General features: G+C 44.8%; 1 protein-coding gene across 1 annotated transcript in view; it reads left to right on the forward strand.

The window, feature by feature from the left end:
* Nucleotides 1-488: 488 nt before the first annotated feature.
* recql4 (RecQ helicase-like 4) overlaps nt 489-24,239 on the forward strand; it is a 79,488-nt gene continuing 55,737 nt past the window's right edge. Inside the window, exons 1-4 of the mRNA XM_068015737.1 lie at nt 489-558; nt 16,748-16,865; nt 18,040-18,073; nt 20,989-21,119. Of these exons, the coding sequence (XP_067871838.1) occupies nt 16,782-16,865; nt 18,040-18,073; nt 20,989-21,119 (249 nt within the window). The 5' untranslated portion in view covers nt 489-558; nt 16,748-16,781. The remainder of the gene's footprint in view (nt 559-16,747; nt 16,866-18,039; nt 18,074-20,988; nt 21,120-24,239) is intronic.

Below are 24,239 nucleotides of genomic sequence, written 5' to 3' on the forward strand. Positions count from 1 at the left end.
CACTCCAGGCGCTGCTTCACAAACCACTGACCACCTCCAGGCGCGTATCCATTGTCTCTCGAGATAAGGAGGCCCAAAAGAATTACCTTACCAAAAACTCCAACAAATTAAACAATTTTCCATTAACAAATCCACATTGACTTTGCTTAATTAACCTGTATTTACCCAAGTGACAATTGATTTTGTCCAGAACTATAGTTTTTAGAAGTTTCCCCACCACTGAAGTTAAACTAACTGGCCTGTAGTTGCTGGGCTTGTCTTTTTGTAGCCTTTTTTTTGAACAAGGGTGTACCATTTGCAATTTTAACGATATAAATACAAGTTGTTGTAGCTACCAATCTGAATCGAGTCGGCTAAACCAGGAAGCCTGGTTTGTATGTATACACATGAGCCTAAAACCAGCCGTCTTTCAGGCCACCCGAAATTTCTAAGCGCTCAGGTCTCTTTCAGGGGTCAGGCTTCTGCGCGCGCACGCCGGGCCGAGTCAGGTGACCCTAAAGGCGGGAAGTCTGATTCTGGAAGCTTCGGTCGGAAAGCGGTGCCCAGCACCGGCCCCCGGTAAGTGCGACCCGCGGCCGTTCACTCCCGCAGCCATTTATTACCGAAAGCCCGGCCGGGAGCAGAAACTTTTCGAAGAGTTGGATGGGAGGCGGAAAGGATAATAAATCAGCCACTTCTTTCTCACCGCCACCGCAGCAGCTGTTCGGGCCCGGTCGGCCATTTATTTCCGCTTCCCTGGACGGAGATGTGCGCAGGCGTAGAGCCGGGCCCGGGCGGTTGCCGTGGAGACGGAATGCTTGCAGGAAAATGCAGGGCAACTTTGCAAATCCCATTTCTCTTCACCCTTCCGTTTCCTGGTTATAATTTTAGTTGGCTTTGTTCAAATTAATTTCCAACTACTTCAAATATGATAACCTTTTCCCACATATCCAAGTAAAGTCTTGTGGATTTAAGGCATTTTCTCGATCTTGTATCTATTTTTTAAACTTTTATTCATTTTCTTTATTTCTATCTCCAATTTGAAACAATCTAATCCTGTGGTTCTTTAATATTTATAAAACAGTTCACCCTTATTGTCAGGAAAAAATGTTTGCTAAATGCTGCAATGTGCTGTTTCGAGATGTTGATTGAAATGGTGCTCCGTGGTTCAGCCCTGGTGTTTTTCATTCATGCGATGTGGGCATCACTGGCAAGGCTGGCATTTATTGCCGGTGATATAGTTCCAAGTTAAGATGGAGTGTGACTTGGAGGGGAATTTACAGGTAGTGCTGTTCCCGTGCATTTGCTGCCCTTGTCCTGCTAGGTGGTAGAGTTCATGGGTTTGGAAGATGCTGTTCAGAAGCCATGGCGAGTTGCTACAGTGCATATTGTAGATGGTACACACTGTGGTGGAGGGAATGAATGCCTAAGGTGGTGGATGGGGTGCCGATCAAGCGGGCTGCTTTGTCCTCGATGGTGTCAAGCTTCTTGAGTGGTGTCGGAGCTGCATTCATCCAGGTAAGTAGAGAGTATTCCATCACACTCCTGACTTGTGGATAGCGTTGAGAGAGTCAGGAGGTGGGTTACTCACCACAGAATTCCCAACCTGTGACCTGGTCTTCTAGCTACAATATTTATGTGGCTGGTCCAGTTCAGTGGTAACCCCCCCCCCCACAGGATGTTCATGGCGGAGGATTCAGTGATGGTAATGCCTTTGTACGAAAAGCAAAGATAGTTAGATCCTCTTTTGTTGGAGATGGTTATTCCCTGGCACTTGCAAGGTGTGAATATTACTTGACGCTTATCATCCCAAAGCTGAATATTGTGCAGGTCTTGCTGCATGTGGGCTTGGGAGTTACGAATGGTACTGAACGTTGTGCAATCATCAGCAAACATCCCCACTTCAGACTTTTTGATGGAGGGAAGGTCATTGATGAAGCAGCTGAAGATGGTTGGGTCTAGGACACTACCCTGAGAAACTCCTGCAGTGATGTCTTGGGACTTAGATGATTGACTTCCAACAACCACAACCATCTTCCTAGGAATGACTGCAACCAGAGAGATTTCCCTTTGGTTCCCATTAAATTCAGTTTTGCTAGGGCTCCTTTTTGCCACTCTTTGTCAAATGCTGCCTTAATGTTAAGAATGGTCACTCATCCCTCACCTCTGGAATTCAGCTATTTTATCCAGGTTTGGACCAAGGCTTTAATGAAGTCTGAGGCAGAGTAACCCTAGCAGAACTCAAACTCAAAGGTTATTGCTGCTTGATAGCACTTTGACACCTTCCATTGCTTTGCTGATGATTGTGAATAGACTGATGGGGTAGTAATTGGCCAGATTGGATTTGTCTTGCTTTTTGTGGTGGGACAAATTTTCCACATTTTCAGTTAGATGCCTGTGTTATAGCTGTACTGGAATAGGTTGGCTAGGGGTTCAGCTAGTTCTGGAGCTCAAGTCTTCAGTACTACAGCCGAAATGTTGTCGGAGCCCGTAGCCTTTACTGTATCCAGTGCCTTTCTTGATATCATATGGAGTGAATCAATTTGGCTGAAGACTGACATCTATGATGGGGACCTCAAGAGGAGACCGCGATGGATCGTCCACTTCTGGCTGAAGATTTCTTTTGCACTGATGTGCTGGGCTCCTCCATCATTGAGGATGGGGATATTTTTGGAGTCTCTTCCTCTGGTTAGTTGTTTAATTGTTCACTACCATCATGACTGGATGTGGCAGGACTGCAGATTTTGATCTGATCTGTTGGTTGTGGAATTGCTTAGCTCTGTCTATAGCATGCTGCTTCCAATATTTTGCATGTAGTCCTGTGTTGTAGCTTCACCAAGTTGGCATCTCATCTTTAGGTATGTCTAGTGCTGCGCCTGGCATGCTCTCATCATTGAACCAGGATTGGTCCCCTGGCTTGATGGTAATTGTAGAGTGAGGAATGAGGTTGCAGATTGTTATTGAATACAGTTTCGCTGCTGGATGCCCAGTTTTGAACTGCTAGATTTGTCTGAGTTGATCCCATTTAGCACGGTGGTAGTGCCACACAACACAATGGAGAGTGTCCTCAGTGAGAAGATGGGCGTTCGTCTCCACAAGGACTGTGCGGTGGTCACTCCTACCAATACTGTTATGGACAGATGCATGTGCGACAGGTAGATTGGTGAGGACGAGGTCAAGTAGTTTCTCGATCTTGTTCGTTCTCTCACCACCTGTCGCAAACCCAGTCTAGCAGATATGTCCTTCAGGACTCGGCCAGCTCAGTGAGCAGTGGTGCTACCGAGCCACTCTTGGTGATGGACATTGAAGTTCCCACCCCGAGTACATTCTGTGCCCTTGCCACCCTCAGTGCTTCTTCTGAGTAGTGTTCAACATGGAAGATTGCTAATTCATCAGCTGAGGGAGGACGGTAGGTGGTAATCAGCAGGAGGTTTCCTTGCCTCTGTTTGACCTGATGCTGTGAGACTTCAGAGTCGATGTTAAGGACTCCCATGTCCACTCCCCCCTGACTGTTGGCACCTTTGGTGGGTCTGCATTGGTGGTGGGACAGGACACACCCAGGGATGGTGATGGAGGAGTCTGGGATATTATGTGTATGGCATAATTCAGTGAGTATAACTGTTATGCTGTTGCTTGACTAGTCTTTGGGACAGCTCTGGCAATTTTGGGGCAAGTCCCTAGCTGTTAGTGTGGAGGACTTTGCAGGGTCACCTGTGCCTTTGTTGTTTCCATTGCCTTACTTGATACCAGGTGGTCTGTCCAGTTTTATTATTTGACTTTTTTGTAGTGATTTGATACAATTGAGTGCCTTGCTGGGCCCGTTCAGAAGGCAGTTAAGTGTCAGTATATTGCTTTGGGTCTGGAGTCACATGCAGGCCAGACTGGGTAAGGATGATAGATTTCCTACCCTAAAGGACATTAGTGAACCAGATGTTTTTATGACAATCTGGTAGTTCATGATCCTCATTACTGAGACTAGCTTTATTCCAGATTTTTATTAATTATTTGAATTTAAATTTCCCCAGCCGTCATGATGGGATTTGAATTCATTTCTCCGGAGTGTTAGTCCAGGCCTCTGGGTTACTAGTCCAGTAACAGTAGTAATATGCTACTGTCCTCCTGTTGAGGGAGGGTGGTGGGTGATAATCAGCAGAAGGTTTCCTTGCCCATGTCTGACCTGATGCCGTGAGACTTCATGGGGAGTGGAGTCAATGTTGAGGATTCCCAGGGCAGCTCCCTCTGACCGTGCTGCCACCTCTGGTGGGTCTGTCCTGCTAGTGGAACATGGCATACGGAGGATATAGAATCAGAAAATACTGGAAATACTTAACTCCACTGATGCTGCCAGACCTGCTAACGTTCCAGCTCTGTGACCTCTCATCAGGATAGTTCTGATGAAAGGTCATCGACCTGAAACATGAATTTTGTTTCTCTCTCCACAAATGCTGTCTGACCTGAGTATTTCTAGCATTTTCTGCTTTTATTTCAGAATTCCAGCATCCATAGTACTTTGCTTTTGTAAAGGTGATGGAAGACTGGGTCTGGAACATTGGCTGTAAGCTATTATTTGGTAATTATGACTGTCAGGCTTGACTTGTCATAGTTAAGCCAGTGTCTCTTTTAGAAGTACAGTGTCTCCATTTTAAAAAGTATTACCTTTTTTAATGGGGCAGAAGGGCCCTTTTCCATTGTTGCATGCAATTAATAGTATATTTCAATACAGTTTATATGCTGTCATGTGCTTGTAAACAGCTTTTGAAGAGGGCCACTTTAAGAGGATTGAGCTGCCACTGTTTTTGGGATACAGCATTATCTGGAAGAGTTGAACTGTGTTATCATCATACTGTGGACACATCGTATTATTATTGATGCTCTCATCTTCCAGAGCCAAGTGATTACTGATCAGTTGCTGCTTTATAGTGACACTCCTCATTAAAGAGAGCAAAATGTACAACATCCTCCAGGTAAATTCATTTTGTGAATGTGTTACTGTTCTGAGACAGTAGCTTGCTTGGCTGGTGGCGTAATGGGTAGATGCATCAAATGGTGTGGAATTAAGTCAGTCAATATGGCCCACACTGTCACTCGAGCCTCAGCTAACTTAGCCAGTCTCATTAGGTGGAGATTGAAGGGTTGGTACCACTGAATCAGGGAGGGGGCAAAATCAGCTCGGGTTCCAACTATCAAATGGCCTTGTTATAAGTCACGTAAAGAATCCTACAGTACAGAAGTAGGCCATTGGTCTTGTGCCAGCGTTTTAAAAGAGCTGTCCAATTGGTCACGCTTCCGTGCTCTTTCCCTACAGCCCTGCAAATTATCCCCCTTCACAAATATATCCAGTTTCCTTTCAAAAGTTATTATTGACTCTGTTTCCACCACTGTTTCAGGCATTGCATTCCAGATCAACGCTTCTATTAAATCTTGCCTTCTCCGCTCTATGGAAAACTTCTCTAGTCTCTCCATGTAATTGAAGTTCCTCATCCCTGGTAGGATTCTGGTAAATCTCCAGATGTGGTCTCACCAATACAGCTGTAGCAAAACATCCCTACTTTTATATTCCATATGCAATAAATGACACCATTCCATTTGCCTTCCTAATCACTTGCTGTATCTACATACCAACCTTTTGTGATTCCTGTACCAGGACACCCAGATCCCTCTGTACTTCAGTGTTTTGCAATCTCTTGCCAATTAAATAATATGCTGCTTTACTATTCCTGCTGCCAAAGTGGACAAGTTCACATTTTCCCACATTATGCTCCATTTGCCAACTTTTTGCCCACTCGCTTAACCTATCTATATCCCTTCGCAACTTTCTTTCCGACCTAGCTTTGTGTCATCAGCAAATTTAGCAACCATACATTTGGTCGCTTCATCCAAGTCATTGATCTAAATTGTAAATAGTTGAGGTCCCAACATCGATCTCTGTGGCACTCCACTCGTCGCATCTTGCCAACCCGAAAATGACCCTTTATACTTAATGTCTGTTTCCTGTTAGCTAACCAGTCCTCTGTCCATGCTAATATGTTGCCCCCAATGCCATGAGTTCTTATTTTGTTTAGTAATCTTTGATGTGCCACCTTGTCAAATGCCTTCTAGAAATCTATGTATAGCACATCCACCGGTTCCCCTTTATTTGTGTTGTTTGTTATTTCCTCAAAGAACTCCAGTAAATTAGTCAAACATGATTTCTCTTTCAGAAAGCCATGTTGACTCTGCCTGATTACATTGAGATTTTCTAACCTGCTTAATAACAGATTCCAGCATTTTCCTGATGACAGATGTTAAGCTAACTGGTCTGCGGTTTCCTGCTTTCTGTCTCCCTCATTTCTTGAATAGAGGAGTCACATTTGCTATTTTCCAATCTGATGGGACGTTTCCAGAATCTCGGGAATTTTGGAGAATTAAAACCAATGCATCTGCTATCTCAGCAGCCACTTCTTTTAAGACCCTAAGATGAACTTCATCAAGACCTGGGAACTTGTCAGCTTTTAGTTCTAATAATTTTCTCAGTACGCTTTCCCTGGTGATTGTAATTGTTTTAAGTTCCTCCCTCCCTTTCGCCTCCTGATTCACAATTATTTTTGGGTTATTACTGAAAATAGAGACATGTTGTCAAAGCTTTTCATCTTGCACTCATCAGGACAATCCACCGCAGTGGTTAGTGCGGCACAGTGGCGCAGTGGTTAGCACTGCAGCCTCACAGCTCCAGCGACCCGGGTTCAATTCTGGGTACTGCCTGTGTGGAGTTTGCAAGTTCTCCCTGTGTCTGCGTGGGTTTCCTCCGGGTGCTCCGGTTTCCTCCCACAGCCAAAAGACTTGCAGGTTGATAGGTAAATTGGCCATTATAAATTGCTCCTAGTATAGGTAGGTGGTAGGGGAATATAGAGACAGGTGAGGATGTGGTAGGAATATGGGATTAGTGTAGGATTAGTATAAATGGGTGGTTAATGGTCGGCACAGACTCGGTGGGCCGAAGGGCCTGTTTCAGTGCTGTATCTCTTTACAAAAAAAAAATCTAAGAATACCAATGTAAGGGAAAATCAACAACTTTATGCTGTTTGAGGAGAGAGTGTTGATTGGTTGGCAAGTGAACTCTGATAGAGGCGTTGCCATGGAGAATGCACCAGTTAACGGTGACTGACAGTTAACTGCCAAGCTTTGTTTGAAATTTAAACCAGGCAGCTTGACTATGGTCAATGCATTGCCCTGAGGAATGAATCAGCAAATGGCTATCACTTATTTTGTTTAGCTGAAACAGGCGCAATATTTGTACATATTCTTCCTGTCTGCAAAGAACAGGATCCTGTGTATTAATACATGTAGCTTCCAGTACGCGCAAATGCGCCACACTGCGAGCCCTACTGACAATCTTAAATTGGTTGTCTGCGTAATTCTTAGCACACTGAGGATTATTTAGCAAATGTTGTCCAATCGCGGAATGACATTTAATCTCCTACCTCTTGCATATTTCCGATATGTAGATGATACGTTTGCTATTTTTGAATCCGCAGCTGCATGGAATAATTTCCTTACATGTCTTGATGAGCTCCATCCTGAGCTCAAATTCACCTTTGAAATAGAGCAGTCAAGTGAGCTCCCTTTCCTTTATGTATGAGTTGAGAAATTTGCTAAGGGGTTCTCTACCATGGTCTACTGCAAACCTACCTTCACTGGTCAATACACTTGTTGGGATTCTTACTGTTCCACGCACTATAAGATTGCCCTTACAGGCAAACTTGTAATAGGGCCTGAGCTATTTGCTGACCATGCAAGCTTGATGCTGAAATAGGGTGAATCAGAGGCATCCTGCATGACAGTGGCTACCCTGATCACATCATTTCACGCTGCATATCGTGCAAAACTATGAACTGGCCATAGGCCGTTATTTTCAGCCCTGAAAAGTGCCCAGTCTATTTCAAATTACCCTGGAAGGGTAATGTATCCGAAAAATGTGAACCATAGATGAAGCTAGCTGTTTCATGCTGCTACTGTGCAGTAGCAACACGTGTGGTGTTTGCCGCTAACAGGATGCTGCCGTCAAGCCGAAAAGGCATCCTGCCGATCACACAAATGAGTAATGTGATATGATTTCAGTGCCAGTGTGATGCTAGGTATATAGGCAGTATGTCCCAAAGATTGGCAGATCGTATCAAACAATGTATCCCTTCGGCTGTTTGCAGTGGGCAAGGTACAGGCTGTACCCAGCAAGCCCGTACTTGCAAAACTCAAAACAGTGTCCGACATTAGATGTGATTCCGTGATTGGACCAACATTTGCTAAATAATCCTCAGTGTGCTAAGAATTACACTGACAACCAATTTAAGATTGTCAGTAGGGCTCGCAGTGTGGCGCATTTGCACATACTGGAAGCTACATATATTAATACACAGGGCCTGTCCTTCGCCGATAGAATATGTACAAACTTTGTGCCTGTTTCAGCTAAACAAAAAAAGTGACAGCCATTCACTGGTTCATTCCTCAGGGCAATGCCTTGACCAGAGTCAAGCTGCCTGGTTTAAAACAAAGCTTGGCAGTTAACTATCAGTCACTGTAAACTGGTGCATTCTCCATGGCAATGCTTCTACCAATCAGAGTTCACTCGCAAACCAATGAGTAATCTCTTCTCATACAGTATAAAGTTGTTGTTTTCCCTTACATTGGTATTCTTGCGGATTGTCCTGATTAGTGCAAGATGAAAAGCATCAACATGTCTCTATTTTCAGCAATACTCAAGTTCTGTACTACCAAACGACTATTTATTTCTGGGATGTTATTTGTATCCTCTACAGTGAAGACAGATGCAAGATATCTGTTCAATTCATCCACCATCTCCTTATTTTCCATTATTAATTCCCCAGACTCTCTCTAGAGGACCAATGCTCACTTTACTTTTTTTCCTTTTGAAATGCATGTTTTTATGTTGCTAGCCAGTTTTCTCTTGTACTTTCATTTTCCCTCCTATTCTGCCCAATCTTCTGACCTACCACTCACCTTTTGCGGAATTGTATGCTTTTTCTTTCTTTCTTTAAAATTCATTCATGGGATGTGGGCGACGCTGGCCAGTCCAGCATTTATTGCCCATCCATATTGCCCTTGAGAAGGTGGTGGTGAGCTGCCTTCTTGAACCGCTGCAGTCCATTTGGGGTAGGTATACACACAGTGCTGTTAGGAAGGGAGTTCCAGGATTTTGACCCAGCGACAGTGAAGGAATGGCGATATAGTTCCAAGTCAGGATGATGTGTGACTTGGAGGGGAACTTGCAGGCGGTGGTGTTCCCATGTATTTGCTGCCCTTGTCCTTCTATTTGGCAGAGGTCTAGTTGCGGGTAGGCGGTGGTGTAGTGGTATCACTGGACGAGTATCCCAGAGACCCAGGGTATTTCTCTGGGGACATGGGTTCGAATCCCACCACAGCAGAAGGTGGAATTTGAATTTAATTAATAAATCTGGAATTAAAAGCTAGTCTAATGATGGCCATTGTCGATTGTTGTAAAAACCCATCTGGTTCACTAATGTCCTTTAAGGAAGGAGATCTGTTGTCCTTACCTGGTCTGGCCTACATGTGACTCCAGACAAAGACCAAGAACAAAGAACAGTACAGCACAGGAACAGGCCATTCGGCACTCCAAGCCTGCGCCAATCTTGATGCCTGCCTAAACTAAAACCTTCTGCACTTCCGGGGTCCGTATCTGTCTATTCCCATCCCATTCATGTATTTGTCAAGATGCCTCTTAAATGTCTCTATGGTACCTGCTTCCACCACCTCCCCCGGCAACAAGTTCCAGGCACTCACCACCCTCTGTGTAAAGAACTTGCCTCGCACATCCCCTCTAAACTTTGCCCCTCTCACCTTAAACCTATGTCCCCTAGTAAATGACTCTTCCACCCTGGGAAAAAGCTTCTGACTATCCACTCTGTCCATGCCGCTCATAACTTTGTAAACCTCTATCATGTCGTCCCTCCACCTCCGTCGTTCCAGTGAAAACAATCCGAGTTTATCCAACCTCTCCTCATAGCTAATGCCCTCCAGACCAATAGCATCGACTCCAATTTCGTATTATCTTTAACTTCCTTAGTTAGCTACAGATGCAGCATCCTTCCCTTAGAGTCTGTCTTTCTCACTGGAATGTATCTTTTCTGAATATTCTGAAATATCTCCTTAAATGTCTGCCACTGCATCTCTACTGACTTATCCCTTAACCTAATTTGCTAGTTTACTTTAGGCAGGCTCTGCCTTCATGTCCTCATAATTGCCCTCATTTAAGTTTAAAACACTAGTCTTAGATTCACCCTTCTCTCCCTCAAACTGAATGTGAAATTCATCCTATTATGATCACTGCTACCCAGGGGTGCCTTCACTATGAGGTCATTAATTAATCCTGTTTCATTTCGCAGTGCCATATCTAATGTAGCCTGCTTTCTGATTGGCTCTAGAACGTGCTGCTCCAAGAAACTTTCTTGAAAACACTCTGAACTCATCATCCAAGCTACCTTTGTCAATTTGATTTGTACAATCTATATGCAGATTAAAATCACCCATGATTATAGTCGTACTTTCTTACAAGGCCCCCATTATTCATTCTGTATACCCGGTCCTACAGCGTGGTTACTTTTAGGGGCCTACAAACCACTTCCACAAGTGACTTCTTACCTTTACTATTTCTCATCTCTACCCAAACTGATTCTATATCTTGATCTCCAGAACTAAGGTCATCTCTCTCTATTGTACCAATGTGATTCTTAATTAACAGAGCTACCCCTCCACCTTTTCCTCGCTTCTTGTCTTTCCTAAATGTCATGTACCCATGAATCTTCAGGCCCCAGTCTTTGTCATCTTGCAGCAATGTCTCTGTAATGGCTCTCAGATCATATGTATTTATTACTATTTGCGCTGTCAATTCATCTGCTTTTTACAAATGCTATGTACATTCAGATACAGAGCTTTTAGTTCTGTCTTTTTACTATTTTTGTAGTCTTATCTGCTGGTGCACTCTTAGCTTTGTACACTCCGTCCCTTCCTGTTACACTCAGCATCATTTCCCTTATTGCTTTGTACACAAAATTATTAGAAGTTTTCAAATGAAGTATTTCTACAAACGTTTCCAACTTTAATAGAAATAAAAACAGAATTATTGTTTACCCTTTTCATTTTTGCTGATTTATTCTTACCCATTTCACTGGCACTGAGAAAGGGGGATTAACCACATAAATAGTTTTATTAAATTATAGATTCTATTTTTTTTTTCTCTGGAGCCACTTCCCTTCCCCTAGTCGCCGTTATATGCAATTCCATATGGGAAAGATTGGCAGTGCCCATGAGTCATTCGTAATCCGTTTTTTTTTTAACTCATTTCAATTTTTTGTCTTCTAAAGACGCTGACTTAAGCTGGGGGTACAGATTGACAGACACTTGGGGCTAGGTTTTATGCCCACGGCAGGGCTCCCAGCACTGTGCTGAAAAGGTGGGGGAGGGGATCCTGCCTCGGCCAGTTGGACCCCCACCCTGGGAGCGTTTCTATGGCGTTGGGCCAGTTAAAGACTGGGATCCCGCTTCCACCAGCTGCCGATCAATCAGAGGGCTGGCAGCTCAGCAATTATCGGCAGTGCCACTGGGAACGGTGACCGCTGCTGATACCGCAGAGGCTTTGGACCCAGGCCCAGTGCTGGAGCCCGGATCCAAGGTAGGTGAGGCTGGGTTGCCAGGGCCAGACTAGCGAGCCCCGGGGAGGGGGTGGAGTTTATGGGGGTGGTAGACTTTTTTTCCCAGTGGTTTCCCTCCCTGGGCCACAGATTGCCCAAGGAGGAGCCCCCATCCCTCACCCGCCCTAGCCTGCAGGGAGGTTGCCCTGTTTTACTGAGCCACCTCCCTGAGTGGCGGAGGCACCCTCACCGCAGGTTAAATCCCAGTGGGGATGGGGCTGAGGCCCTTAAGTGGCAGTTAATAGGCCATTTAAGGGCTTCAGTCGGCCTCTGGGCAGGAGGGTTGTTGTTTTTGGCCTATCCTGCTCCTGACAAAATGGTGTTGCAATGGGCCCTCCACCCACTGCCTCCCGTCGAAGTCCTGTGGGGCCCTCCACCACACCCCACCTTCAATCCTATCTCGGAATGCCCATAAAGTTCAGCCTCTGCTGTTTGCAAGCGCTTGGCCCCGTCTTTAGTCTTCATACATTACACTGATTAGCAAGTTTTTCAGTAATGGGGAAATCATAGGCACATCTGATTGATTCCAATTTTATTCCTTCTTTAAATAAAAACAAAACAAGATGTCTTTTTGAGGGAATCTTAAAGGAATGAGAAGTGGAAAACCATTTTTTATATTCGCTGGGGACGTGGGCGTCACTGGCGAGGCCTATTGCCCACCCCTAATTTTCCTTGAGAAGGTGGTGGTGAGCTGCCTTCTTGAACAGCTGCAGTCCTTACGGTATAGGTATACCCGCAGTGCTGTTAGGATGGGAGTTGCAGGATTTTGACCCAGTGACAGTGAAGGAACGGCGATATAGTTCCAAGTCAGAATGGTGTGTGACTTGGAGGGGAACTTGCAGGTGGTGGTGTTCCCATGCATTTGCTGCCCTTGTCCTTCTAGCTGGTAGAGGTTGCGAGTTTGGAAGGTGCTGTCTAAGGAGCCTTGGTGCGTTGCTGCAGTGCATCTTGTTGATGGTTCACACTGCTGCCACTGCGTCGATGGTGAAGGGAGTGAATGTTTGTGCATGGGGTGCCAACCAAGGGGGCTGCTTTGTCCTGGATGGTGTCAAGCTTCTTGAATGTTGTTGGAGCTGCACCCATCCAGGCAAGGGGACAGTATTCCATGACACTCCTGACTTGTGCTATCAGCCCAAGCCAGGATGTTGTCTAGGTCTTGCTGCATATGGACATGAGCTGCTTCAGTATCTGAGGAGTCGTGAATGGTGCTGAACATTGTGCAATCATCAGCGAACATCCCCATTTCTGACCTTATGATGGACGGAAGGTCATTGATGAAGCAGCTGAAGATGGTTGGGCCTAGGACGCTAGCCTGAGGAACTCCTGCAGTGATGTTCTGGGACTGAGATGATTGACTTCCAACAACCACAGCCATCTTCCTATGCGTTAGGTATGACTCCAACCAGCGGAGAGTTTTCCCCCTGATTCCCATTGACTCCAGTCTTGCTAGGGCTCCCTGATGCCATACTCAGTCAAGGGCAGTCATTCTCACCTCATCTCTGGAGTTCAGCTGTTTTGTCCATGTCTGGACCAAGGCTGTAATGAGGTCAGGAGCTGACTTTTTTTAAAATTCTTTTGTGGAATGTGGGCATCGCTGACTAGGCCAGCATTTGTTGCCCATCCTTAATTGCCCTTGAACTGAGTAGCTTGCTAAGCCATTTCAGAGGGCAGTTAAGAGTCAACCACATTGCTGTGGGTCTGGAATGACATGTAGGCCAAACCAGATAATGACAGCAGATTTCCTTCCCTAAAGGACTTTAGTGAACCAGATGGGTTTTTACAACAATTGACAATGGCTTCATGGTCACCGTTAGATTATTTTTTTTAATTCCAGATTTATTAATTGAATTCAAATTTCACATTCTGTCGTGGTGGGATTCGAACCCATGTCCCCACAGCATTAGCCAAGGCCTCTGGGTTACTAGTCCAGTGACATTACCACTAGACCACCACCTCCCTAAACTGGCCCTGGCAGAACCCAAACTGAGCATCGCTGAGCAAGTGCCACTTGATAGTACCGTTGACGACTCCTTCCATCACTTTGCTAATGATCGAGACGAGACTAATAAGGCAGTAATTGGCTGGGTTTGATTTGTCTTGCTTTTTTGCACAGGACATACCTGGGCAATTTTCCACATTGCTGGGTAGATGCCAGTGTCGTAGCTGTACTCGAACAGCTTGGCTAGGGGCACGGCTAGTTCAGTGTTATTGCTGGAATGTTGTCAGAGCCCATAGCTGTTGCAGTGCCTTCAGCCTTTTCTTGATATCATGTGGAGTGAAATTGACTGAAGACTGGCATCTGTGATGCTGGGGACCTTAGGAGGCTGAGGTGGGTCATCCACCTGGCACTTCTGGCTGAAGATGAATGCAAATGCTTCAGCCTCGTCTTTTGCACTGATGTGCTGGGCTCCCCCATTCTTGAGGATGGGGATGTTTTGTGGAGCCTCCTCCTCCTATCAGTTGTTTAATTGTCCACCACCATTCACTATTGGATGTGGCAGGATGCAGAGCTTAGATCTGATCCGTTGGTTGTGGGATTGCTTAGCCCAGTCTATTGCACGCTGCTTCCATTGTTTGGCATGCAAGTAGTCCTAGATTGTAGCTTCACCAGGTTGATACCTCATCTTTAGGTATGCCTGGTGCTGCTCCTGACATGCCCTCCTGCACTCTTCGTTGAACCAGGGTTGCTACCCCGGCTTGATGGTAATGGTAGAATGGGGGATATGCCGGACCAGGAGGTTACAGATTGTGGTCTAATGCATTTCTGCTGCTGCTGATGACCCACAGTGCCTCATGGATGCCCAGTTTTGAGTTGCTAGATCTGTTCGAAATCTATCCCATTTAGCACAGTGGTAGTGCCACACAACACACTGGAGGGTACACTTAGTGTGAAGATGGGACTTCGTCTCCGCAAGGACTGTGCTAGTCATTCCTACCAATATTGTCATGGACAGATGCATCTCACAGAGTCATAGAGTTTTACAGCACAGAAACAGGCTCTTTGGCCCAACGCGCCTGCACCGGCCATCAAGCACCCGTCCAAAACTCATCCCACTTCCCTGCACTTGGCGTTGCAAGTGCTAAATACTTCTTAAATGTTGTGAGTGTTCCTGCCTATACCACCCCTTCAGGCAATGTGTTCCGGATTCCAACCACCCTCTGGGTGAGATATTTTTTCCTCAACTCCCCTCTAAACCTCCTGCCCCTTACCTTAAAACTATGCCCCCTAGGTATTGACCTCTCCGCTAAGGGGAAAACGTTTCTTCCTATCTATCCTATCAGTGCCAGTCATAATTTTGTATATCTCAATCAGGTCCCCCCTCAGCCTTCTTCGCCCCAAGGAAAACAACGCCAGCCTGTCCAGTCTCTCTTCATGGTTGAAATGCTCCAGCCCAGCAACATCCTGGTGAATCTCTTCTGCACCTTCTCCATTGCAATCATATCCCTCCTATAGTGTGGTGACCAGAACTGTACACAGTATTCCAGCTGCGGCCTAACCAGCATTTTATACAGCTCCATCAGAACCTCCCTGCTCTTGCCTGTATTAGCCGAGGCATAGAATACAAGTATCCTGTATGCCTTTCTAACCACCTTATCTACCTGTGCTGCTGCCTTCAGTGATCTATGGACAAGTGCTCCAAGGTCCCTCTGTACTCCCTAGGGTCCCACCATCCATTGTATATTCCCTTGCTTTGTTGGTCCTCCCAAATTGCATCGCCTCACACTTCTCAGGATTAAACTCCATTTGCCACAGCTCCGCCCATCTTACCAGCCCATCTATATTGTCCTGTCATCTAAGGCCTTCCTCCTCACTATTTACGACACTACCAATTTTCATGTCATCTGCGAACTTACTGATCATACCTCCTGTCTGCGACAGGTAGATTGATGAGGACGAGGTCAAGTAGGTTTTTCCCTCTTATTGGTTCCCTCACCTGTTCCAGTGCTGTATCTCTAAACTAAAACTAAACCACCTGCCGCAGACCCAGTCTAGCAGCTATGTCCTTTAGGACTCGGCCAGATCGGTCAGTAGTTGTGCTACCGAGCCACTCTTGGTGATGGACATTGAATTCCCTCACCCAGACTACATTTTGCGCCCTTGCTACCCTCAGTGCTTCTTCCAATTGGTGTTCAACATGGAGAAACACTGATTCATCAGCTGGGGGGTGGGAGAAGCGGGGAGGTGGTAGGTGGTAATCAGCAGGAGATTTCCTTGCCCATATTTGACCTGATACCATGAAACCTCTTGGAGTCCGGAGTTAACGTTGAGGTTTCCCAGGGCAACTTCCTCCCGACCTGTATACCACTGTGCCGCCACCTCTGATGGGCCTGTCCTGCTGGTGGGACAGGACGCACCCTGGGATGGTGCTAGTGGTGTCTGGGACATTTTCTGCAAGGTATGATTCTGTGAGTATGACTATGTCAGACTGTTGCTTGACTAGTCGGAGGGACAGCTCTCCCAATTTTGGTACAAGCCTCCAGATGTTAGTCAGGAGGACTTTGTAGGGCTGACAGGGCTAGGTTTGCCGTTGTTTGCAGTGCTTAGGTCGATTCCAGGTGGTCCGTCCTTATGATTTATGTTTGGATGCAGGGGGATGATCTGACCCTTTTGGGAAGTGAGTGAATGGGTGGTAATGGAAGAGGGGATTGATGGTAGAGGGAAGATCAGGAGTTGACTGGGTCATTGATGGGTGATTAAATAATATATCAGATATTTGTAGTGAGTTGGGATCAATGCAGTCCCGGGGCAGGAATTCTGGCTTTTTTTTGTCCTCCCCGCCCCCACCCCAGTGACATATTAAGGTTGCTGAGTCCAAGCGTAGAGCCAGTACAGTCCCCTTAAGTGAGATCACGTAAATCTGCAAAACCTTGTAGTGTATATGAATTAGCACGATGCACGTCACATACACCCAGTCAGTCATTGGGGCACCTATATGATTGTGAGTTGTAAAAGATTTTTTTTTAACCATCTCATGCTAAATTTGCCATTTCCCACTTCTGAGTTTCCCAAAAGTGTCTCATAAGGGGAAAAAAAGCCATTTGATTTGACTTTTCCTCCCTTGTAGAGACGTACAAAAGATTGAGAGAAACCAGTGGGAGATGGATCGATACAATGAATTAAAAGTTGTGCTGAAGAACTGGGAGACTTCGTTCTTTCAGGAACACAGACGGAAGCCAAATAAGGTAGGCATTGAGTACATAGTTTCTGATCCCATGCCAGCTGGTTTTCCATATTTCCATCACTCTTGTAATGAAAATATGTGCCTGACTTTCTTATCTTTTGAAACCTTTAACACTAAACATATTCCCCTAGTCCTTCAGTTCTGTGCTTGACAGAAATTTCCTGGACCTAATTCATCTATACCACTAAACATTAATGGTGTTTATCAAATATTCCTCCCCATTATTTTCCTCTTTTGAACAAAGTGACATTCCAAGGTAAATGATCTTTCTGCATATCTCAGTCTTAGAATTTAGAATTTAGAATTTAGAACATTACAGCGCAGTACAGGCCCTTCGGCCCTCGATGTTGCGCCGACCTGTGAAACTTCAAAAAACAAAATAAGGCTTGATTTTATATAGAACTTTTCACACCCAAAAGATGTCCCTGATGACTTTACAGCCAATTCCCACAAACAGCAATGCAACAATAACCAGATTGTAATGTTGATTGAGGGATAAATATTGGCCAGGACACTGGGCAAATTCAGGAGCCAGTTCTGTAGTGCTCCTTGGAACTTCCTTGAATAACTACATCATCCTGTAATGTGGAGACCAAAATTGAGTGCAGAACTGCACAGTACTCCACATGCGATCTCAGCAAGGCCCGATACAACTGCAAAAAATACTTTTGACTTCTAAGTTATACCCTTGCCTGTGCATCCCCTTTTCCTTTTGGACTGCATGTGAGCCGTTTTAGTGACCTGTCCATATCGTTTCTGCACTGTTATTTCAAGCACATTACTGTTTTTAATATGTATTCAAAATTTTTCTTTCTTTTACCTAAACTTTTTACCTAGTGTTTTTACACTTAGCTGCATCACTAGTTTGGTGTCATCTTACAGATCAAACTTACAGACCATTCACAATATTTTAAAACTGTGACACTCTGTGTAATGATTGTTGGTATTCATTTCTGTGGAGGGAAAGCAATATGTGATGGACCAGAATGACAGATCTAGCTAATGCAATGTACAGTTGCCATAGCTTCAGGTAGCCGCAGGTTATAAAGTATGATTTCCAAGTATAGTCTTTTTATTTTGTGGTGGAATATGTGTGATGAAGGTGCTTCTGTACACTAATACATGCACGTAACTGTTCAGAAAACTTACTTTTCCTCAATTTTCCCCTCATTCAGGTGGATGTGGCCTGTGCTTCAGAGGAGATACAAAGTAAGTAATGAATGGAAAAATCTGTGGTGTTTCCTTAATTCAGAGGTTTTTGTTGGGAGTGGATGGGACGGGGTGGGGAGTGGTTATGGAAAATAAATGGAATCTTTCTTTACAGAATCTGGGGAGAGGGAAGAATGCATGCAGCACATAACTGGAGTAAATTCCGCCTGTGATATTTCTCCTTGCAGCTTTTTCTGTTTTCTTCTTTTATGTCATTCTGCTCGCTTGTTTTTTGTCACTGAAAGCAAGAGTCCTCATTAGTGTATTGTGTTGCTTCATACACAATAACTTAATTGTGGTGCTCAATATATATTCAAGCCTGAGGTTGCTTTATGGGCAGTTATTGGGCCACAAAGGGGAAGGAAGGAAGAGGAGGTATTAAAGAAGGGAGGGAGGTGGTAAGGCAATGAGGGTACAACAAGGACATGAGAAGCCATTGGAATTTGGCGAGGATAGGAGTGATGAGAATGTGGGATTGATTGTGGCTGGGGACAGTTTGGATGAGCTGGAGCTTATGAATGGTAGAAACAGCAAAGCCAGGAAGGAGAGTATTAGAGAAGTCCAGCTGTGAGGTGGTAACCATGTGGATGGAGGTTTCTGTAGTGGAAGTAGAGAGGTAAGGGTGGAGGGGTCCAATGTCGCAAATTTGAAAGCAGTTTGGTGTGCCTCTTGTAGTTCTGGGCTAAACTGAGGTTGTAGCTGGGGAAACGGGCAGATTGAGCAGGAAGCATGTGTGTGTTTGAGGGAGCTGAAGAAGATGGCTTCAGTTCTGATGCATTAAACCTAAGGAAGTTTTGACTCTGATCATGTTTGTTCTTCCCCTGCTATATATACCTGATCCAACCAAGAGAGTGAATGAGTAGGTCCTAGGCATATGCCAATACGGAAGACAGTTAGTAGGAAATGCAAGAGAGCGGCTTGACAACAATCCCACTTCTTCCTTTATCTGCTTGGCTTGCAATCTTGGTGATGTCAAGGTATAGGGGAATTGTGAGCACCAATTCACACATTTCCACATGATGATATCCACATTGTAAACCCTGCAGATGTTTAAGTATTCCCAATCTCTCCTTTTCCTGATGCCCGTGATTCCCCCCTCAAAAGCCCACAACCCGCCCTCCTGAAACCCATCCAGTTCCTGGTCTTTCCTGAAAGTGCTAACTTATGCTTATTTAGGAATGGTTGCAATGATGCTGGGTGGTGGCCAACCCTCCAGGACCATTATTCAGTTATGAGTCTAAGCATTGAATGTTATTGGGTTACACAACCATAGGGTTCATTACAGGTGACCTTGATCTTGTTTTTACTTGACATCTATAAATGTACACTTCCAGCAGAGGTCACTGGATGATGGCGATCAGGAGTAAGAACTCTGTCTTTTTCTAGTTCCCTCATTCTCTGTCCAGGGAAATTGAAGTCAACTCTTGCATCCCATTGTCACAGGGGTTAAAATCACTTACCTCTATAAAGGTGAAAAATTTGACCCAAGACTCCTGGTCCATTTGGCTCAGTACAATACCATGTGTTCATTCACCATCTTAACTATCTTTCTACAAATCCTAATACAGTACTTTTGGTTATTTCAGGAATTTTGTCTAATTTTCTAAGCTGACTTGAATTTGGCTTATCTGTCTTTTTTAATAATGGTAGTGTGTACACAAGAACAAAGAAATAGGAGCAGGAGTAGACCATATGACCCGTTGAGCCTGCTTCACCATTCAATATGATCATGGCTTATCTTAGGCTTCAACTCCACTTTTCCATCTGCTCCCCTTATCCCTTCACTGTAGTGTACATTAATGATTTAGACGTGAATATAGGAGGTATGATAAGTAAGTTCACAGATGGCACGAAAATTGGTGTTGTAAATAGTGAGGAGGAAAGCCTTAGATTACAGGAAGATGTAGATGGGCTGGTAAGATGGGCAGAGCAGTTGTAAATGGAATTTAATCCTGAGAAGTGTGAGGAGATGCATTTTCAGAGGACTAACAAGGCAAGGGAATATACAATGGATGGTAGGACCCTAGGAAGTACAGAAGGTCAGAGGGACCTTGGTGTACTTGTCCATAGATCACTGAAGGCAGCAGCACAGGTAGATAAGGTGGTTAGGAAGGCATATGGGATACTTGCCTTTATTAGCCAAGGCATAGAATATAAGAGCAGGGAGGTTATGATGGAGCTGTACAAAACGTTAGTTAGGCCACAGCTGAAGTACTGTGTACAGTTCTGGGCACCACACTATAGGAAGGATGTGATTGTACTGGAGAGGGTGCAGAGGAGATTCACCAGGATGTTGCCTGGGCTGGAGCATTTCAGCTATGAAGAGAGACTGGACAGGCTAGGGTTATTTTCCTTAGGACAGAGAAGGCTGAAGGGAGATATGATTGAGGTATACAAAATTATGAGGGGCATTGATAGGTTAGATAGGAAGAGACTTTTTCCTTTAGTGGAGGGGTCAATAACCAGGGGCATAGATTTAAGGTAAGGGGCAGGAGGTTTAGAGGGGATTTGAGGGGAAAATATTTCACCCAGAGGGTGGTTGGAATCTGGAACACACTGCCTGAAGGGGTGGTAGAGGCAGGAACCCCCACAACATTTAAGAAGTATTTAGATGAGCACTTGAAACGCCATAGCATACAAGGCTACAGGCCACGTGCTGGAAAATGGGACTAGAATAGTTAGGCGCTTGACGGCCGGCACAGACACGATGGGCTGAAGGGCCTGTTTCTGTGCTGTATAACTCTATGACTCCGTGAGAGATCAAAAGTCTGTCTATCTCAGCCTTAAATGTATTCAACGATGGAGCATCCACAACCCTCTGGGGTAGAGAATTCCAAAGATTCATAACCATAGTAATTGTGTAATAGATTAAGCCACCAGACCATACTGATAATTTGTGTTTTCTGAATTCACAGAATTGTACAGAGAGTACAGAGCTATCAAGCAAACTAGGGAGGGACACGCTACAGAGAACAATCAAATTGTACACTCAGATACTGGGACGAAACCCTCGCTGAAAACTAGCCAAGATAAGGAGAAGCAGAAGGTAAGTCTAGTTTTCTGAATCATGTCTGTTTTCTCTGGCTCTGTTTCCATAATTTTTCTTTGTTTAGAATTTTGTGCACAGTTATGATCTAGATGAAGAGTGTCTGCAGAGACTCGTCAACTGGATTGCGGCTGCCTGCAACGAATTTGGCCTAACCATCAGCCTCAAGAAAATGAACATCATGGGACAGGACGTCAGAAATGCTCCATCCATCAATATCGGCGACCACGCTCTGCAAGTGGTTCAAGAGTTCACCTACCTAGGCTCAACTATCACCAGTAACCTGTCTCTCGATGCAGAAATCAACAAGCGCTTGGGAAAGGCTTCCACTGCTATGTCCGAGTGTATCAAGCCCGTGTCCTCAGTACCTTGCTCTACAGCAGCGAGGCCTGGAGCCAAGAGCGACGTCTCAATTATTTCAAGTTTCGCTGCCTCCAGAGAATCCTTGGCATCAGGTGGCAGGACCGTTTCTCCAACACAGAAGTCCTCGCGGCAGCCAACATATACACCCCAGCATATACACCCTACTGAGTCAGCGGCGCTTGAGATGGCTTGGCCATGTGAGCCGCATGGAAGATGGCAGAAACCCCAAAGACACATTGTACAGCGAGCTCGTCATTGGTATCAGACCCACCGGCCGTCCATGTCTCTGCTTTAAAGACGTCTGCAAACGCGGCATGAAGTCCTGTGACATTGATCTCAAGTCGTGGGAGTCAGTTGCCAGTGATCGTCAGAGCTGGCGGGCAGCCATAAAGGCGGGGCTAAAGTGTGGCGAGTCGAAGAGACTTAGCAGCAGTTGGCAGGAAAAAAGACAGAAGTGCAAGGAGAGAGCCAACTGTGTAACAGCCCCGACAACCACTTTTATCTGCAGCACCTGTGGAAAAGTCTGTCACTCTAGAATTGGCCTCTATAGCCATTCCAGGCGCTGCTTCACAAACCACTGACCACCTCCAGGCGCTTACCCATTGTCTCTCGAGACAAGGAGGCCAAAGAAGATGATGATCTAGTCGCTCTTGTGTGTCTCTAAGTGACCAGATTAAGAATGACAGAATATTGTGACTTAGTAGCAGGATGGGCTGTGACATTAAAAAGGGACAACTGAAGTGAACCAATTGATCATGCCTCTCAGCCAACAAGATTAGAATGTATTTTTTTTTTATACAGGAGTTTTATCTGATTTGTGGTGTCTTGTGATGTCCTCGGGACTTGAGTGAAGTCTAGCCGAGTTTAGTATATAATGTATGAGGCAAAAACAGAGACAAAGGCTGCAGCAGCTGAACATAAAGGCTTCTCTTTTATTCTGTCGCATGTGTGTTCTACAGCAGCCTCTAGAGTACACAATGCAATTGCAGTTGCAAAACACTACAGTCTCTTGAATTTGGCTTTTATGTCCCTTTTTTAATAAGGAAGGTTTAAGCTACCAGTGTGTTTTCTCCATCCGAGTGATGGACCAGAGATGCATCAAATCACTTTAAAAGTTGATGGCTTTTTGAAGTTCACACGAATAGAGGAGTTGGTAGGGCAGATAGAGAGAAAATATTTCCTCTGATGGGGGAAATAATTTTAAAATTAGAGCCAGGCTGTTCAAGGGTGATGTCAGGAAGCAGTTCATACAAAGGGTAGTGGAAATCTGAAACTCTCTTACCCCCCAAAAAGTTGTTGAATCTAGGGGTCAATTGAAAATTTCAAATGTGAGATTGATCGATTTTTATTGGACAAAAGATATTATGGGTTATGCAACCAAGTTGGATAAATGGAGTTAAGATACAGATCAATCTTGATATAACTGAATGGTGGAACAGGGCTGGGGGGTGCTGAATGGCCTACTCTTGTTCCTATGTCACGCAGCAACCCTTCTCCAGTGGCAAAATCCCATGTCAATAAAATGATTGATCAATCAATATTTTCGTGATACTGGTTGAGGGGAGGAATGTTGGTCAAGGCACAACTGGACAATTTCCTGTTCTTTAAATAATGTTAAATAACTACAGCTGACGCATGCGACCTCAGTTTCATGTCTGATCTAACTGACAGCACCTTCAGCATTGCATTATTGCCTCTGTTCGACACTGGAGTGTTGAACCCAGAACATTCTGGCTCTGAAGTGAGTGGGACGCCAAACTGACAGATGAGCATCGTTGCAAATTTGGAGAGTGATGCAAAGGCTCAAAGGAAAACATTGTAGATAGAACACTAGAAAAATGTTCCTTAACAGCTGGCAAGTTAGATTTTCTTCTGAATTCACTGAAGTCTATAAAATGAAATTAAACCAAATGAATCGTTAAAAGGAGTGAAATGCACCTTTGGTACTGCTGCAATAAAGTGCACCAGGACACAGGATCAGCAGAGCAAAAAACTGAAGGATTGGATAAGCAGAGGATGTATGTCAGGAAAAAGTAGTTTCAGAAAAATCATTTGAGCGGTGGACTGCATATTGCAGCTTCCACCCGAGATTTCTGTGAGTTAATGGTGTCCACATTAAAAGTGTTTGTTTTTACCAGCTGGTTCTGATAATACAATACATTCACGTTTCAATCCAGTAACATGAATGTTGCTGAATTAACAGCATACATACACACTCCTGCCAAGTGATGCATTTGAAATTAGTTAGAGATCCAGCACTGAAACAGGCCCTTCGGCCCACCGAGTCTGTGCCGACCATCAACCACCCATTTATACTAATCCTACACTAATTCCATATTCCTACCACATCCCCACCTGTCCCTATATTTCCCTATCACCTACCTATACTAGGGGCAATTTGTAATGGCCAATTTACCTATCAATCTGCAAGTCTTTGGCATGTGGGAGGAAACCGGAGCACCCGGAGGAAACCCACGCAAACGCAGAGAGAACTTGCAAATTCCACACAGGCAGTACCCAGAATTGAACCCGGGTCGCTGGAGCTGTGAGGCAAATGCCAGGAATGGAGATTTTGAAAAAGAAATGCTTGTTTTTCAGGGGGCAGGGGATTGTAGAATAATTCAGATGTTCTAACGAGTAAAACTCAAACAAGAATTGAAAAGGAGACTTAAACAAACACATTACAGTTGTCATTAGATCTCGTCTGTTTTTCGCACAGCAACTTTTACACTTGACTGCCTGGTGCATGAATCAAAT

The sequence above is a fragment of the Heterodontus francisci genome, chromosome 2, assembly GCF_036365525.1.
Source record: "Heterodontus francisci isolate sHetFra1 chromosome 2, sHetFra1.hap1, whole genome shotgun sequence".
NCBI classification, from domain to species: domain Eukaryota; kingdom Metazoa; phylum Chordata; class Chondrichthyes; order Heterodontiformes; family Heterodontidae; genus Heterodontus; species Heterodontus francisci.